The 19,088-nt window shown below is 36.5% G+C and overlaps 2 protein-coding genes across 4 annotated transcripts; one reads left to right on the forward strand and one right to left on the reverse strand.

The window, feature by feature from the left end:
• Positions 1-1,731: 1,731 nt before the first annotated feature.
• Positions 1,732-10,728, forward strand: LOC141591996 (ethanolamine-phosphate cytidylyltransferase-like). Of its 3 annotated transcripts, XR_012521017.1 has the most exons (11): positions 1,732-2,289; positions 3,912-4,147; positions 4,502-4,689; positions 5,857-5,928; positions 6,626-6,693; positions 8,049-8,169; positions 8,439-8,504; positions 8,586-8,708; positions 9,669-9,758; positions 10,208-10,614; positions 10,654-10,728. XR_012521017.1 is itself a non-coding variant. In XM_074412527.1 (10 exons), exons 1-9 carry the CDS (start codon positions 1,967-1,969, stop codon positions 9,738-9,740), a joined length of 1,269 nt encoding a protein of 422 aa, XP_074268628.1. In that variant the 5' UTR covers positions 1,750-1,966; the 3' UTR covers positions 9,741-9,758; positions 10,208-10,728. The 3 variants fall into 3 exon arrangements, 2 of the variants coding, with proteins under 2 accessions (XP_074268628.1, XP_074268629.1); XM_074412527.1 differs by having other exon boundaries at positions 1,750-2,289; positions 10,208-10,728; XM_074412528.1 differs by having other exon boundaries at positions 1,765-2,289; positions 9,669-9,762; positions 10,208-10,728.
• Positions 10,729-12,600: 1,872 nt separating this feature from the next.
• On the reverse strand, positions 12,601-16,064 carry LOC141591997 (multiple organellar RNA editing factor 2, chloroplastic-like). Its single transcript, XM_074412529.1, has 4 exons — positions 15,569-16,064; positions 13,883-13,980; positions 13,724-13,789; positions 12,601-13,033 (listed from the first exon to the last, which is right to left on the reverse strand). The coding sequence occupies exons 1-4, from the start codon at positions 15,982-15,984 to the stop codon at positions 12,891-12,893; spliced, it is 723 nt and encodes a 240-aa protein (XP_074268630.1). The 5' UTR covers positions 15,985-16,064; the 3' UTR covers positions 12,601-12,890.
• Between the last annotated feature and the right edge of the window lie 3,024 nt (positions 16,065-19,088).

Consider the following 19,088-nt stretch of genomic DNA (forward strand, 5'->3'; position numbering starts at 1 on the left):
AAAACAAGACGGAAAAATAAAATTAAAAAAATTTTAAAAATAAAATAAATAAATTTACAACAAATTAGGCACGGACGGGGTTTATTATTAATAATTTATTATTTTTTAACGATAACAAAACAAGACGGAAAAATAAGTTTTTTTTTTTTAAAAAAAAAAAACAATCGAGAAATTCAAAAAAAAAACGAAAAAAAAAACACAAAACACAAAAATGGGCTTGGACGAAGAACATTTTCGTCCAGGTCCAAACCCAGACGAAAATGTTTTTTGTCCAAGACCCACACTAGACGAAGAACATTTTCGTCTGGGCCTGGATCTGGACGAAAATGTTCTTCGTCCCAGCCCAGGTATTTTTTTTTTCTTTTTTTTTTTTCTCGATTGCTTTTTTGCAAAACACGATTAAATCCGATTCAAATCAAGTCATCTATCCTAATTCCGTCTACAATAAAGGCATCTATCCTAATTCCGTCACAAATATATAAACTAAGAAAATACTCAAAAAAAATTTAATAACAATCACATACCTTGTTGAATGTTAGAATTTGATGACGGAAATGATGTGGCTGAAACGGTTTTTTGTTGTTATGTGAGTCGGTTTTTTTTTTAAAAAAAATTTTGAAGTGGGAAAGGTTAATTTTTGGAGAATATGAAAAATATAAGGGGGGAGTGTGAGGGAGAGGTAGATTAGGAAGTTCATTAAAATTGTCGACGATAATTAGTAAATTGTCGACGATCTTTAGCAGCCAGGAAAAAAAAGCCCGATTCTATTCCAAGCCCATGTAAAGCTTAGGTTAGCTTACTATATAACGAGACATTTACTTTTTTATCTTTTTTTTATCTTGACATAGATGATCCATCTAAGCCTCTAGGGTCTTTACTAGGGATGGCAATAGGTAGGGTTTGGGCAGGGTCTGCCTAGACCCGGACCCGACCCGAGATTTTTCCTTTGGATCCGTACCCGACCCAGACCCGCAAGGGTCTAAAATTTGAGGACCCATACCCGGACCCTATGGGTAAGGGTAGGGTCTGGTCTACCCATGGTCGAGTTTCACCACTTTAGTAACAAGATTAACAGCTATGGGGTCTATAATATTAAAAAAAAAAATTCATACTACTTTAACATTATGAGTTTGAGTTTTATCACTTTATGGGATGAGGGAAGAGAAAGATACTTTAGTTGGGTTTCTACAGTCTGCCAGTATGAATTCAGAAAAGTTGTAATTTTGATTTTTTTTTTCTTTAATAAAGGGTCTAAGGGTCGGGTATGGGTCTCATAACTTAGACTCGGGCCCGAAATATTTTCTTAAGACCCATACCCGACCCATACCCATTGGGTCTGAAAAAATGAGACCCATATCCGACCCGTTAGGGTCCGACCCTCAGGGTCTGGGTCGGGTCCCCGACCCAGTGCCATCCCTAGTCTTTACTCTTTAGCATTGGATTGATTTTCTCCGGGTTTAAACCAACTAAGATTAGAGATCGGATTTGCCAAAGTTCAAAACGGAAGATCGACTCGGATGGCATCGGGTTGAATCCAACAGTCCAATTGTCCCAATTGTTCGAGAAAAAAAATGATTTAGCATTGGATCGATTTTCTTCAGGTTTAAACCAATTAAGATTAGAGACCGGATTTGTCAAAAAAACAAAAAGGATGATCGACTCGGATGGCATTGGGTTCGGTTCGGGTTGGACCAGCAGTCCAAATGTCCCAATTGTTCGAGAAAAAGAATCATATTCTTGAGATAAAGTATTCGCATAAACTCCAGAAAAGGAGTTTGAGGATCTATCAACAGTGGTCAACACCATTTTTGGCCTAACAAAATGAGCCTGTAAAGCTTGTTTTGTGTTGTTTTAATGTAAAAACTATAACCATTTTCACCAGATCAATTATTAATGTATTAAAAATTAACATTAATATTCGTACATAAACTAGATTCCCAAATCATACGACATCTTTCTCACAGCAATGGGATCCAATGAGGCGAAAGAAATTACAGAATTAAGGTTGAAATTTGTGGCAAAATGTGTTGTAACAGGGGTAGCATTAGGGTTATCAATTTGGGGAATAAATCATGCATCTGGGTTATCAGAAACCCTAGAAATGTGGGTTAGGAAGAAGAAGAAACCGATTCGGGTTTATATGGATGGCTGTTTTGATATGATGCATTATGGACATTGTAATGCTCTTCGTCAAGCTCGTGCTTTGGGTGATCAATTGGTTGTTGGTGTTGTTAGTGATGCTGAAATTACTGCTAATAAGGGTCCTCCTGTTACTTCTCTTGATGAAAGGTTGAGTTTTTCTTTGTTTTTATTGTTGTTTTTGTGTGTTTTTAGGTTTAATTTGATGTTTTTGGTGGAATTGAGAATGTGGGTTTTGTTGATTTTTAGTGTATTTTGTGTGATCCTTGAGCTTAGGTGCCTAATGTTTCGGGTTTCTGTTGAAATTGGGAATGTGGGTTGTGTTGTTTTTGAGTGTATTTTGTGTGATCCTTGAGCTAGGTGTTTATTGAATTTAAGATACTATTCTTTGTTTAGATTGTTGTTTTGGGAGCAATTATTGTGCAAGAGCATAGAGTGTGAGACGGTCCTTTTATATTGATAGTTATAAATTGTGCTTTAAGTTTATTGATAGTTATAAACTGTGCTTAACGTTTGGAGTTTTTGTTGGAATTGGGGATGTTGGTTTTGTTGTTTTTTGTGTGTAATTAGGGTGATTCTTGAGCTTAGGCGCTTGTTGAATTGAAGATCGTGTTCATTGTGCAGCGGTGTTCATTGTGAGGCGGTCCTTTTATATATGAAAACACTCATTTATTGATAGTAGTAAATGGCATTTGAAATTTGGAGTTTTTGTTGGAATTGGGGATGTGGTTTTGTTGGTTTTGAGTGTATTTAGTGTGATCCTTGAGCTTAGCTACTGATTTTAGATGCTTTTTTTTCTTGTCATTTGTTCATGGGATGATGAGAAATTTTTGTTGTGTCTTAGTGATTGTAGCTAAAAAGTTGGACGCTGTATTGGAAATGGAGGTGTCAGTTATGGTTTTAGTGTTTTATTGAGCTTATTGTGAGATCCTTGAGCTTAATTACTGAATTTTTGATACTTTTATTTGAGATGTACGCTGTAGTCTGTACCGTTTAAGTCATAGATTCCTAGAGAGGTGATAATTTATGGATGATTTTTGCTGATAACTTGGGAGGTTACGTTGGGAAACGGGGATTCAGGATTGAGGTTTTGTTTGATGGTCTTCTGGAGTCTGGACATAGTTTTTGTAATACTAGTGCTGAATACTGAAATAATGGTACATTATTTGTTAGTCTGTCATAAATCCTTGGGAATGCGAGTATGACTTTCCTTAAGTTTTGTAACTGGAATTTCGGAACCCGTTTCAGAAAGGGAGATGGTTTTATTTGCACCTTGTTTTGTGGTGCTTCAGGCTTTTAGCTTAGATCGAAATTTAATCTGTTCCAACACTACTCAATGCTCCAATGAGTTATGTCTATTGTTCAGTGGATTTTACCGAATTTGACATTTCTGAATACATAATCTGAACCTTGAGCTTAACAGTGAAGTAAGGTATAGTTTTGATTGTAGTTGCGGATTCCGGTTATTCATAATAGTCTTTAATACAAAATCCAATTTTTTGTTGTTCAGTTTATTTTGGTTTAGGTATATTGATGAATGATGTAAATTTGAATGTATTGTCACGTATTGCTTTTAGTTGGTAGATGTATCTTGGTATAAAATTCTTGACAAATTTTTATGATGATATCCTACTGTTAGAAGGCGTTGTATTGATGCTTTTAGCTTTGATTTATACTTATCTAGTTTTGCTGAGATAGGGTGTCATCTGGTGTTACTGGAAATAAAAAAAATTGGAACTAAAACTAATTGAATTTAATGGAACACTCGACAGGATGATAATGGTTCAAGCTGTGAAATGGGTGGATGAGGTCATTCCTGATGCACCTTATGCAATTTCTGAAGAGTTCATGAAGAAGCTATTTGAGGAATATAACATTGACTACATTATTCATGGAGACGACCCATGTCTTCTTCCTGATGGTTCTGATGCTTATGCTCTTGCCAAAACAGCTGGCCGATTTAAGCAGATCAAACGTACAGAGGGCGTATCCAGCACTGACATTGTTGGTACTAACTCTGTTCTGACTTCTTGATTTTCCTTTATTGCTAAAATTATGTAAAACTCCGTATGTGTTACCACCATTTTTTTTCCTGCGTGTGCTATTGGTTGATTTCTGTCCTGTCAAATGTGCAGTAATGCTATTTAGGCTAACAGTTCAGACAGCTTTGTACGTATTGTTCTTTCTATTTATCACACTATCAATATCAGGGCTTTTTAGACATGTTTTGTATCAAAATGTGCAAAATGTGCAGTAATGCTCTTTAGGCTAACAGTTCAGATAGCTTTGTACGTATTATTATTTCTATTTATCACACAATCAATGTCAGGAGTTTTTAGACATGTTTCTTATATATGTACAGGCCGTATGCTCCTTTGTGTCAGAGAAAGATCACTCAATGACAAATCTAATCATTCATCCCTCCAGAGACAGTTCAGCCATGGTAGTAATAATAGCCAAAAATTTGAGGATGGCGTAGCAGCTGGTGAAACTCGCATTTCACACTTTCTTCCTACGTCTCGTAGAATTGTTCAGTTCTCTAATGGAAAGGTACTGAAACTGACAAATTTTAAGTGATGTAGGCCTATTTGGAATGTGGTATGTGTGTAGTTATGAGTTATAGTTCTGAAAATGTAAGCTGGCCCATTCGTAATGTGAAATCTATTATGATTAGTGTTAGTGTGTTCCTCCCTCCATCCCGGTCAATTGTTGTCCTTTTGTTTTAGCACAAAGATCAAGGAAAGAGGAAGGGACCAATGACTAAATGACAAGTGGAACAAATTGAGTGTGAATGATCAAATTATTCATCAAGTTCATTCTTAAAATAGAAAGGACAACAGTTGACTAAGACACCCCAAAATAGAAAAAGAAAAAAAATGACCGGGACAAGGACAGAGGGAGTACTATTTATGCGTACGCTATTTGGGGAGATTGGGGAATTTAATTTGAAATCACTAGATTTCAAGAGTCTGTTACTGTTAAATGCAGGCGAAATTTAGTGATATGATATATGTTTAATTATTATGAAAACTAACTAGAGAGGTCAATCCTAATACTTTTCTATAACATGTAATCCTATAGCAATTACGTTAGCAAGAGCAACTAAATGTGTGAGATTGCTTGAATCCTAATGTCATGATTATAATCTTACAATCCTAACATGGGTAAATATTTGAAGAAGTCTTTTATTGTGAGTTTTTTTGGGCCTTCATACCAGCTTGACCTATTATATTGTGAAGTACTCGAACAATTAATGGATGAACATAGGAGTAAGGCTAGTGCTGACCAGCTTGGAGAAATCTTTGAGGCACCAAGTGAAGTTGTTGTAGAAGGTGGAGATAGGTTGCCACTGATAAGTTGCAACTCAATTTTCACTTGATCTATATCTCATGGTAGGAGACTTGGTTTGATTTGGTTATAAGAGCAATTCATTAGGAGGGGACTTCTGAAGCATCTTCCCGACTAAGATGTTGAGAAGGGAGTCACCGTATCTTATCAAAACATAAATCATATCATGTGCATTTATGAAACAAAGCATACACTTGGAATTGGTGAATAGACTGGAACATTGTGGCTTTTTGCATTTTTTTGGCTTCTTGCAGATTTAGAAATCTCTTGGTGGAATTGTGATGTGTTACGATGTTACCTACGAACTTGAAAATGAAACACATACTAAGCTTCTGGTACTGATGCTATCTTAGTGGCTTCTATGTACAGGGCCCCAAACCAGATTCACGAGTCATTTATATTGATGGTGCATTCGATCTTTTCCATGCAGGCCATGTGGAGGTATACTGCCTTTTACCGTTTCCCGAGTCTTCTATTTTTTCTGCAGATCATGTTAGCTAAGGAACTCTGCAATATACTCCATAGTTATCTAAGGGTTAAGGAAGTTAGCCTTCATTCCGTACTTGGTCTCCAATTTAATTAGGCTTTTCTGCATCATGTTATTTTGATTTTTAGTCTTGTCAAGGAAAAGCCCATATTCCTCTTCACCTGATGATATATAGTTATTTAACGGAATCGAAAAAAAATTCACAAGAGGGTATTACCCATTTAGTAAATGAGGGGTTAGGAATAATAATGACAGGTATCACGACTTCATTTTTCCATATGTGGAGGATACACTTCATATATATGTAATGCATCTGATCTTTCCCGTTATTGTCATAACATATTCTGCAAGTTAGAACTTAGAAGTGGGAGGTCCTAAGAAAGTGTTCATTCGTCTTGGCTATCCATATCCGTGTAAAATTTCCTTTTGTTCTTTTCAAGAGTTAATTTGGTTGCGATTGATCACTCCTTGAGATTCATAATTTTTCCTGTCAAAAGTTTGTTACTCTAATTCTGGTGGGAGTTCTTGTGGTTCGTCATGCTTGGGCTTTTCAGTATCCTGATGGACATAACTACCGCCTTTTTTTTCTCTTTTGTTTGTCTGCTTCTATATATTTGCTAAATTGACCTATGTTGATCCTTGCTCTTATAGATATTAAGGCTTGCTCGGGAATTTGGAGATTTTCTTCTTGTTGGAATCCACACGGATCAGACTATCAGGTAATTCATGCTCTTCTCAAGCAATTCTACAAACATGAAGTTCCTTTTGATAATGCTTCATTGTAGGCTAATATATTCATGCATGTATATTTCACATTGCTGCGTGAACATGTGACATGTCTATATCAAGTAAATAATATTATCAACATTGTTCTGCCTCTTCAATATTCATGAAACCCATGTCAAAGATCATAAATATTATTTCATGGTCTTCTATTGTTTAATCAGGCAATAACATAGTCCATGCGTTGCCTCACTTCCACGAGATTTGAGTAGATTTATTTGGTCTTTGAAGGCTCTGCCTCGTGTAGCTTCTCTTTTATTGATTTACCATCTTTAAATGATAACACTACTTTCCTTCTAAACTTAGTTTATCTGAAAACATCCCCATTGTTTTTATTGTGTGGTTGTAAACTTTTGGCTTGAAAAATATAAGCACCAGAGACTTTTAAGGGAATCCCCGTCACAGTTTTACTAGTCAATTGAGACAATTGGTAATTCGTTCTTTTATGAGGCTGTTTTATCTTCATTCCTTTTAATTTTATAAATCCAAGTATTCCTGTCTAAAATAATCAACTTCCATTAAATAAGGACTTCATCAAGTTTTTCACGCGAGAACTACCAGAACTTATTAGAGCTGTTACTGGATAGAGGAGTGATGTTCCTTTTTAAGAGTTGATTACTTCACTAAATATTGAAGGCCTACTCTTAGACCCCCTTCTTTGGTTGACATTTCCATAATTCCATCTCTAATATACCTGTCGCAGCACACACTGGAGCCTGCTGTTTTCTCCTCTCTTAGTTTTTCTTTTTATGCCACTCTCTTAAGCAAGTGTCGATATTAATCTTCTTTCTTCGATATTTATTGACATTTTGCAGCATACTGTCATTATACTCTACTCACCATTTTTTCCAAAGTGTAGTGAAAGAACAAGTAAACTTTATCAAGTTCTTGTTACTGTTCTTATAGGTATCAGAGAATTCTGTAGCTTTTATATGCGCGTAAGAATGTAAGATTGATGGTATATTTTTATTTCCTAATGTCTACAACAGCAAAAGATTTTATTAGCAGAACTATTTTGTTTTCTATTGAAATTACAATAGCAACGACATTACCCTAGTGTCTCCAAGGCTCTTGCCTATGGTGAAGTAGTGACGGTTGGATGTAAACAACCTTTTCTGTGTTCAAAACACAAAAAATATTGTTACTGGATGACCCATAATATAATACAAGCTTTAGTGCTATAATCCTTGTTCGTGCTACTGATTGTGGTTGCCATTTTAAAGCACTTTACATTTATTGTAGAGGGTTGGTCTAAGCGCTTTTTTTTTTATTTGTATGTTGTGACGAACAGTGCTAAAAGAGGAGCTCATCGCCCAATCATGAATTTACATGAAAGAAGCTTGAGTGTATTAGCCTGTCGTTATGTAGATGAGGTGATTATTGGTGCTCCTATGGAAATTTCTAAAGACATGGTTAGTACACTTTTAATCCAGCATTTCTTACTTCTTTCTTTTCAGTCTCGTGTTGATGCCTAGGAATTACAAGCTGTGGTGTATGAGATAGGGAAGAGACTGTACACCCTGCTTCTGCTCAAGTTTTGTTTTATATAGATATATAGATTCTTACTCAGATTAATTTCTTCAAGGATCCTTTATCCCTGATTCCTTGCTACTTTCTGTCAGCATTGATTTAGTAAGGGCAAGTATATTTGTTGACTAAGATCGATGTCATGATATTTCAGGTTTCAACTTTCAACATCTCATTGGTGATCCATGGAACCGTTGCCGAGGGTGATGACTTTCGGCTGGTAAATATTTCATATTTTGTAACGTAATTTACGTATGTGATTAATATGGTGGGTTGAGACTGAGATTCTATTTATATGCAGGAAAAAGACAACCCATATGCAGTTCCGATCAGCCTGGGTATCTTCAGAGTCATAGAAAGTCCACTGGACATCACCACAACAACAATCATTAAGAGAATAGTTTCGAATCATGAAGCATATCAGGTGTGCTTTATTTTCAGTTTTCACACACCTGACTCCTGCATTGATCATCATTTCTCCTATTCTGCCTGAGTCACCTACTTCTTAGCGCAACTATCTTTAATCTAGTTATGCATAAGCATACCCAAAATGACCCGTTTTCCAGGTCTGATTATGGTTAGAGGTGGCAAATGGGTCAATCGGGTCCGGTATGGGTCGAGTCAGTTTGGGCCGGTTCATTTCGGGTCTGTCATACATTTTGGATCGGGTTGGGTCGGGTCAGGTTATTTCGGGTGACCTATTGTCGGGTCACTTTCGGGTATGGGTCATTTTGGGTTGGGTCGTTTTCGGGTTAATGACTAAAACACTTTAGTTAGTACTATTTTGATTAAGAAATACTATTTTGCAAATTTAACTATTTATTAAGAATGGTTGTAACCAATGATAATCTATTTTGATGCATATAACATTAATATGACTTAGTACTTGTCGTTTCGGGTCATTTTCGGTTACATAAAGTCATTTTGAATCGGATTAATTAGGGGTCAGGTCATCTCAGGTCGGGTCAACATTGAGTCAATCAAGGTTCGGGTCGGGTTGGGTCAATTCGGGTTTCGAGTCATGTTCGGGTCACTTTCGGGTCTCGGGTCAGCCTTATCGAGTGGGTCATCCGGGTTGGGTCAGTTTTGCGAGGTCTACTTATGGTATAGGCTTGGGGATGTCACTGGTAAAGTGATTTGAGTGTTAGTACATTGCACACAAAAAAATATATTCTAGAGGCTAACGAATGTCATGTCCATATTAAGAATGTTAAGAGCAGTATATACCGCTCCAGACATTCCAAGGCATTTTGTGGCAATAGGATTTCCCTGCCTCAGAATTAGGGAAAAGAAAGTATAGAAGGAATAGTAGATTGTGGTGTTTTTATCTGTGTCTGGTATTTACTGGTTGGAATTCACTTTGGTCCTCTATCATTCTGTGCAGAAACGCAATGAAAAGAAAGGAGAGAGTGAAAGGAGATACTATGAGAATAAAATCCACGTTACTGGTGATTGAATGCTTCTGCTGGAATAGGTAGGTAAATCATATACTTTTTATCAATTTTTATTGTTTACATGTGTTTTTATCAGTATTTGTCTGTGATCTCAAATCCTTTATTAAATGGGTTCTACACTCCTGGTGATCTCAAAATATGCAAGTTTTTCGGTGTAATCATGCTGATTCTCCCACAAGTTGCAGACGAATAAGAGTAAATAACAATGACATTACATTAGCGCTTCATTGATCTCTGCTTGTGGCGTGGTAATAGGGGCTTGAATGTATGCAGTTGTCCCCGTGTACTGTTTCCATATGATTCATAATAAAAAATTGCATTGTAAAATGCATTTGTACTCTTCTACACAACAACACTAAGAATATATCTGTCTTTGACCCTATGGAAATGAAAACTCGGAGTGCCATATCATAATGTTTAGTTTCAAAGTGTAAGCTAACTTTGCATTTTTTAACCAAAATACTTGTAGGCTGCCGCATTGGAGTCCATTCAGCTTTCATTAAGTTAATTTTAGTCGGCATATAATTTTCGAGCAGAAACAAGGAGGGTGGAAATAAGCTGCTGCACATGATGTAATGTAATCTCAGGTGCACTGACAATGCAATTCAAGCATAAGTGGTTTGATTACCAATCCTTTCAGTGAAGTGTTGGATATGCTATTGCGATTTGCGAAGAGCAAGAAAATTTTTAGGGAACACACCTTTCCGTTTCTTGATAGAGGAAGTTCATTGAAGGAGGGAACAAAATTTTGACATTTTACTATTATTAAAATTCCGATTGGCCTTTGATGTGTCAATTTTACAAACCAATTCATGCACAATTTTGCAAATATGGTTGTAATTAGCATTGTGTTTGAAAACCGTCTCCGCATTCAAGGTAGAGGAATGTTGTGTTACTCCTGTTTCCTTGCCCTAGGTTGGGGGCTTGTTAAGTAACTCGAGTACTGTTTTTTCTGTTGAAATTTGTAGTATTATTGAGTTGTTATCTTCATGATTCACAAATTTCGCACCTCATGTTCCCACGGACTTGCATATTCAAAGCCGTGGGAGTCATTGTTATAGGATCTTTGTCATTGCCTCAAAGAGTCAGGACTCAGGGGCTTGCAGTTGATGGGGGGCTCAAACCGGCCCGTTCTTCCTAAATGCAGTTGTTACTGGCTTACTACACCAAAATGCCAATGTAGACCTTCTCAAGGCTTATAAAGCATCGTGACTTATGGTGAACTATCATAACACGCCCTCCATTTATCCATTTAGCTCCGCGTGCCTCTTTTTAGGAAGGTTCGATACCTAAACGGGAGTCGTATCCTCTACCAGGTTTGTATTAGCTACTGGCTACTAGTCTACTACTCCGTAAGACTTTGTGGTCATTTCTATCCAAACTCTCTTTTAACATAAAAGCACCTAAAATTATTGGCAATATGCTATTTAATTGATAAGTTGGAAACTTTAAGACATTCACTTGAAAAGAAAAGGACACAAGATGTTCGCTTGAAAAGAAAAGAAAAAAAAAGGATTTTTTATGGTGTATCCTTGTTTTCCTAAAACACACGGTATATCCTTAAATTCAATTCTATTAGTTACTGTAGACGTAGTACACCAAACTTGACAATCCGTGATAAGTGCTGAAGTGGAGAATGTTTAGTGCAGCCATATTCTTTTCGACTTAAAGTCACTTAATTTAAATTCACTTCGAATTTCTATAAGTTCAGTTCAGTTCAAATCCTATAAATTCAATTCAGTTCAGATCAGATAAGTTTCAATCCAAAAGAACAAAATCTTGCTCACTATTAGCCATTTAATCATTCTCAGAATTTAAACATCGACCTCTTTATAAAAACCTAAGGAGACTCGTCCTGTTATTTTTCATCACTCTTAGAAAAAACCCAAGGAGACTCGATTCTCCCCCAAAAATTTAGACACAATCAACATTTGTGTTAAATGTTATTTATGTGATCAATTCTTCTTCTTATTTAGGTATTTAAATACTTTTTCTTAAATAATGATAGTTAGGATTAGGATGATTAGCTGTTGTTTGTGCTTTTTATTTGATATTGATATTCGTACTGCTCATTTGAAGAACAAAAAAACGAAAATTTTCTATGGTACCCTCGAACTTTGCCAGATTACACATGGTACTTCTGTATTTTACCTTTTTCTTTCCCAAAATACCATTTGACAAACTTCCGTCATAACGACGTTACTCCTATGACTTGTGACGCCTTTTTTTTGTTATCTAATATACCAACACTTCATTATCGAATACCTAAATCCTTATTTTATCTAATAAACATTTAATACCTAAACAATAAAACACAAATAACATAACTCAATCGATTACTCATCTAATTACTCATAGGGGAACACAAATAACATAACTTACTCAATTACTCATCTAGTTACTCATAGGAGTGACGACCGACGAGTTATGACGGAAGTTTGTCAAAGGGTATTCTAGAAAAGGAAAAGGTAAACACATGGGTATCATATATAGAAACTTAAAAGTACCATGTGTAATATGCCAAAGTTCGAGCGTACCATGGAAAATTTCCGGAAAAAAAAAAAAAGCATCTTTTGCTGAGATTTCCTAAGACGGGGAAGAAGACGACATGGTTGCAGCAAAAGGAAAAGAGTACAGAGTAAGAACTATAAAAGATGGGAAGATGGCATAATGAAGGGGGGAAGAAGCAGATGTGAGTAAATAGCAGAAAATGGGGTAAAAAAAAGGATGGGAGGTTTTTAAGGGAACCCTTAAAATGATTGGGGGAAAACTGTTGAATCACTAATAATTATGGAGGGAAATGAGAGTGTCGGCAATTATAAAAGTCAGACAATGCGTATCATCTACAAAACTAAGCAAAAATTGACCGAAAATTATGTTTGGGTCACGTTGTATACTAATTAATACAGTAGAATTTTAAAGGTATACGACGTGTTTTAGGAAAAGTAGAAAGGTACACATACACCGTAGAAAAAAAAAATTGAGGGTACACTAAAAAAAAAAAAAAAAAAAAAAAAAACCAAGCAAAAACAAAAAAGTGGCAACAATATGAATTCGAGGTAGGCAGGTTACAAGCTAGTTTCATTCAACTTTCTTACATACTTAAGCCAAATCGATAGCCACAGTTGACAGTTCCAAACTTCCAATCGAGATCACCTGGTGTTTTCACGCCTCCTCTGATAACGAGTTCTATCATTATATCTGGGCCTATCACCATGCCTTGGAGCAACTGGCTCAACTCTCCTTTGCCTATCTGGAGATCTCTGGACGATTTCACCATTAACAAACAGCTCCCCTGCAGAGAATAAAACGGAGAGCACACTTTAGGGGGTTTAAAACATATATACAAACTTCAAACTAGTAGTGAGTTGTACAACACCAATCCCACATATATTGCCCTTATTTGACTTTAGTGGTCTACTAATATCACCTTCGAACAGAAATTCCTCCAAATATATGTAGTGTGTAAATTTTGACAAGTTTAATTTATTACGACTACTATTTTCTATTATCATCTTTAAAAAGTTGCAACTATTGTATATATATTGTGAAAATATTCTCAAGTAAACACTGTTAATCACTAAAATCAGATCGTAAAATGGGATAGAGAGAGTAATATACAAATATCTATCAATTTTGGTTGATACAATTCTTCCGGAGGAGTTACAGTGAAAAGTTGAGCTAAAATCATTTCACTATTTCCATGGGATGTGATATTCTCATGCATGGACCAACATGTTCTAACACTTCAAAATTCGGAAATTTTCCATGCTTACCATCTCAATATTTATGGTATGCATAACTTAGAAGACAACCAAAAAACACGATATATCACTCCAATGACTGTATGTTAGGCAGAATGGTGCAGCTAGAATTCATCTGAACCTCTTAATTGCTAATCCAATTCAGCGAAACAAGGAAGGATTCTATGAGAATCAAAGTTATCTTCAAACACAAATATATGGATGGAATACAATATGTTTACCTCCATAGTCCTTGTACTCAGGGTCAACATAGGAATCTGGAAGAACGAAAAGCACACCCGGCAAACCTACATGCAAACCAACTTCCAGATGAATAAATGCATACCAGTTTATAACTAAACAGAGAGGCATAAACAAGCCACCATAAAAAGCCACATTACCTTCCATCTTGTTTGCAGTCTCTTCATCAACTTCACAACCGAACCCAAAGTACCTCTCACAAGAGACGTTGTAAATCTTCTTAATCGCCTCTTCCGTACTGATTCATTCATACACAATGTAAAAATCAAATTCAAATTTACAAAGCAAGTTAAGAAACCACATTGTCGTAGACTCATGTGTCCCTAATATAAAAAAACAGCAAAGGACAAAAGAGAAAGCAAACATCCACAGATGAATTCATAAATTTGACTCTGTTTAAGATTCAAAAGCACAAGTAAGCAAAACAGTCATATGCTCACATGTAACAATTTAACTCTGTTTTTACTACCTTTTACAGAGAGCTATAGATTTGAAAAAGCAAATATATAGAGTTGTCAGATCATGTTGTGAACAAAAAGCCCCAAATTTTGTTCAGCGCAGCTCCATGACAGTCAAACAAGCAACCATAAAAGGTGCGTTGGATTGAGGACATAGGTTACCAAATCCAAGCCAGGCCTAATAGTGCTTTTTCGCTGAATGACAAAGGGGCTAGCGGGTAAAACATGGGGCAAGAGACTATAAAATTTTGAAAATGCATTGTCCCCAACTCACCGTCTATGAACATCTCTAATTGAGAGTAACATATTAAAAGTAATACATGTGCGATTGTGGGAACGAGCAAAGAAACAGGTGGTAATGAGGAATTTGACTGCCATATGGAGGGAAAGTAACCTATAGTAGAGTGGTGGAAAGGTGCGTAACTATTACCCTCCCTCCCCTTCCAAGTTCCTACTCCCGTTTTGCGAGCATAGAGACTCTTCGTTTTCTCTCCATTTCCTCTAATAGAACAATGTCAAATCATTATTCCTTCTCCATTTCATCAAACGATTGACCATTGGATCACCTCGGAACTAAATTTGGACCATTGAGAGGGAGAGGATCAGAGGATCCAAATTGTCGCTTTCCCAATCTAGACCATTAGCCCTAAATGAAAGCAAATGGTATTATACTTCTTTTATTATTCCCTCTGTCACTCAATTCCATTTGGTTTTTTCTCCTCGAAAAACGTCAAATGGCTCAAATCTACAAAAAGCTTTAAGCAAGCACATGAGAATTAAGAGGGTCTTTTAGATTACAAATGACTAGTATTCCCAACGCCAGAGGCGGAACCAAGATTCATACAGGCGTGAAAATTTTCAAGGAAACTTGTATTACAGTAAGGTAAACAAAGAGACAAAAATGATAAATTTAACTAAAAATTCTAAAATTTTCAAGCCCGCTTAATTTCGTCACAGCCTAATACATTAACATGATATCCATAGAAGAACCGCCTCAACTTCAGTAAATTAAAACATCAAGAATGTATATAACCCCTCCGTTCCACATTTGTTTACCTTTCTATTCTTCATAAGCGGTATTTTAATCAAATGCGAACAAATAATTGAGACGGAGGGAGTGCACTTAATTCCATCAATGCCTAACACATTAACATGATATCCAGAAGATGCGCCTCAACTTCAATAACATAAAACAACAAGAATGTATAAACCCCTCCGTTACAATCACATGTTTAGCTTTCTATTCTTCCTGAGCGGAATTTTAATCAAAGGCGAACAAATGATTGGGACCGAGGAGTATAAACCCTAAAATTAATCAATCAAAACAACTCCATAATAGTAACAATCTACATTAAAATGAGTAATAACCTGCCAACAACTTTGGAAAGGGTTTGAATATAAGCATCAATCATCTGCTGTTTGGTAGCGCCTTCGCCACCGGGTTTATCAATAATAATAAGCCAATGTTCATAATCACAACCCGGAAAAAGCGGGGCAATCTCCGTAGGCGGGCGGTCACTGAAGTTTGACCCACCCGAGTTGTTATTGAGTGGAGAGTATGGGCCGGACCGGTTGACCCGGCATCGGATGGAGTCGAACCGGGTAGCGGAAAACGGGGCGAGGGACCGGGTTGAGTTGGAGATAAGGAGGGATGGTCGAGCGGGTCGGGTGGGTCGGAGTGTGGGTGGGCGAGTAATGGTTGGGACGGTGGAGAAGAGGCGTTTGAGGGAAGGGCGGAGGGATAGGGTTGTTGTTAGGGTTTTGGTGATGGTGGTTGTCGCCATTGTTGATGAGAGAAATGAAATGAGTGAGGGTTTTGTGTTTGTGTTGTAGGGTGCGTTTTGTGTTGGGAATTCCAAGTTGACTTAAACCCGCTTAGTGTAGAGAGTAGAGGTTACGGCTTGTTTTTTTAAGCTTAATTTCACTTCTTATTACTTCAGTTTAGTTTAGTTTAGTTTAGTTTAGTTTATTTCGGATTTTATTCGTTTAATTTAGTTCAATTTAGTTCGGTTCTGTTTTAAGCCTCCTCACTTACAAATACAGTAATAAGCCTCATAATTTACAAATATAATAATTAGGCCCCAACACTTTGATAAAAAGGTGAAATTCACCCCAATTTTTATTTTCAACCAAAATTACACCAAAAATTTAATTCCATTCGCCAATATAATTTATAAATATACAATAAAACTTATTAAAAATTTAAAATTATGTTATGTAATTTTGTATACATTGTTGGAAACAAATATTTGAATGAATTAAATAAAATTGAAATCTTGTAAACGTACTCTCATATGTATGTGAAGTATAATAAAATTAGTAATATTAAAAATATTCTAAAAATTATGTTAATAAATTAAATAAATACTTTTAAAATATTAATAATTATTTAGTGTACGATGAACTTATATATAAAATGATTTAATGATATGATTTAAGTTGAAAAGAGAAATTGAGTTAGATTTCACTTTTTGCCAAAGTTATGGGGCCTAATTACTACATTTGTAAGTTGGGACCTAATCTCACAATTAGCTTAAAGTTATGGGGTTAATTACCACTTTTACGAATTATATTATTATTATTATTATTATTATTATTATTATTATTATTATTATTATTATTATTATTATTATTAAAACACCGCAACTTGTATTAAGACCAAATCAATCTGGGCTCCCACCTCCTTAGCAATAGCAAAACTAAGTCGAGTAAAAATAAAAGCAGCAGCAGGGCGTCCCGACATCCTGAGACACAGAAAATTTCTGAAACCGCTTGAGCAAGGTAATGACATCTGCCTCCAAATCCCCCAACGAAGAGAAAGAAAAGGCTAAGAAACCATAATTGATGGCTGAACACGAGTCCGGATACTTGGCGCATTTGCGCCGAGCAACATCAACCACCACACGCCCGGGTACGAACCCATACATCTCGGACTGGGTTAAGGGAGAAGACCCGGTCAGATTCACACACACACACATCACGACCCTTGTCCCAAGAATAAAGCAATAAATCCGCCGGACGCAAGGACATGTCATGTCCATCGATCAAACCAAACCCAACACAATTTCACCAACAACATAAGGCTCATTCACTGTAATACCCGGATCTTTTGAGACTTTTAATAGAACATTGGGATTCGTGAGAGGACCCTTAGGCTTAACGAGAGGCTACTTGTTAATAAGGTACGGCCGTGCAGTAGGCCAAGTGTAACCTATACTGGACCTAGTGAGTACGCAGTGAATCGAGTAAAAAGTGCAGTGGACCGAGTAGGTAACACTCGGTCTAATAAGAGTAGTACTCGACCGAGTGGACTAAGCACTCTGATAGTTAATGTTTTTTTTTTGTCAGATGACACATTGACACATAAAATTTAGGTCTTATGTAAATCTGGTATGTAGTAGTTTTTTTTTTTTCCGACCAGAAACACCTAATTTTTTTTTCTTCTTCTTATAACACCAAAATAAAATTTCCATAAAAACGTCAGCCTGACATCTTGACTTAACAAAGAATGTTTACGTAGACTTGTTTATATTAAAGTCCTTGTTGAGATCCCTTTCCATATGTGTGTGAGAGGCATTGTCCCATATCGGTAGAATAATAGTAAAGGGACTAGCTTATTATAAATAAGTGGGCTACTCCTCTTATCACCAACTGGTTTTAGGATGAAACTTCAATTGCTTGTGGGCCGGTCTCATACACCTAATTCTATAAGCCCGCCGCGAAGGTGTAACACCCCCATATACCAAGGTGCCTTACCAAGGACCACCCTAACATATGACGATGCTATCATCTCGGTTACCCGAGATAAGTATATCAAAAGTAACAATCCAAGAGCAATTATTAAGATATAATGTTTAGTGAATACATCGTCTTAACTGAAAACCAAAGTAAAAGAATATAAATCCCAATACATCAAAACAATATATCTAAACTCGTAACAGCGGAAGCTATACTCAAAATGATGACATCCCATCCTTGTCCCCGCAGTTAAATGAAATTATCACCTGTCACAATCTGCTCACCATCCCCGAATGGATCACCACAGTTTTATAAAACACAGCGGGGTCAGAACACTGAATAATCACGATAAGCTAATCACAAAGAAACAATCAAGGCAACAACTGTACAACCAATATCCAACTCCAATCATATCCAGTATCCGGCTACACACTTAAGTCTGTAGCCCTGCCAGATTACCCATCGCAACAGGTAATCCTCACCGCCAGTGAGGGACCGCAGTCTTTCCCACCTAAGCCCCACTCCTTGCAACGAGCAATAACCCATGTCCATTAATGTGCACATCCCCCTTTGTGACGTGAACCACATGGAGCGAATAAAGGGAGTGAAGCCATTCCCGAAAATGACTCCACTCAGCCGAGGACGCACCTCGCAAACATACACAAGCAACAATAATTCCAACAACCAAGAAAGACAATTTCAATAGTAATTCCAATCATGCCAATACAACAATTAACACCGTATTAAATCAATTAAACATGCAACTGAGTAGAGAAACTGGAACGAATGTGGTAACCGAAATTTTTGTGCCAAAACAGCCCGTTTCCATGGTGAAAAGATAAACACAAATTGCAAAGATTCCATTCGAAAATGACATCAAATGGTCCTCTTTTTGTACAAGCAAAATGCCAAGCAAGGAAAGAACTTTAAACATCAAGATGGCAGCCCTTTTTCACGGTTCAAACAGTCCAAGGAGCTGTCCATTTTGCCTTGTTTTTTTGTACTTTGACTACTTTGTATTTTTGTTTTGTTTCTCTTTAATTTATAGCCTTAGGATCTATTGTTAGATGGATGGCCTAGATGCTCTGCGAGTCTATATAAAAGGAGCTCATTTCCCTTGTAACAAATCAGATTTTGAGAATGAAAATAT

Source organism: Silene latifolia, chromosome 7 (assembly GCF_048544455.1).
Source record: "Silene latifolia isolate original U9 population chromosome 7, ASM4854445v1, whole genome shotgun sequence".
NCBI lineage: Eukaryota > Viridiplantae > Streptophyta > Magnoliopsida > Caryophyllales > Caryophyllaceae > Silene > Silene latifolia.

Bases quoted from the DNA above. Each gene is read 5' to 3' on its own strand.
- LOC141591996 (XM_074412527.1), top strand. From the start codon at position 1,967: ATGGGATCCAATGAGGCGAAAGAAATTACAGAATTAAGGTTGAAATTT. The intron at 6,694-8,048 runs GTAATTCATGCT...TGTGACGAACAG, and splicing joins CACACGGATCAGACTATCAG to TGCTAAAAGAGGAGCTCATC. The intron at 8,709-9,668 runs GTGTGCTTTATT...CATTCTGTGCAG, and splicing joins CGAATCATGAAGCATATCAG to AAACGCAATGAAAAGAAAGG.
- LOC141591997 (XM_074412529.1), bottom strand. From the start codon at position 15,984: ATGGCGACAACCACCATCACCAAAACCCTAACAACAACCCTATCCCTC. The intron at 13,981-15,568 runs GTTATTACTCAT...TGAATGAATCAG, and splicing joins CTTTCCAAAGTTGTTGGCAG to TACGGAAGAGGCGATTAAGA. The intron at 13,790-13,882 runs GTAATGTGGCTT...GTTTGCATGTAG, and splicing joins GACTGCAAACAAGATGGAAG to GTTTGCCGGGTGTGCTTTTC.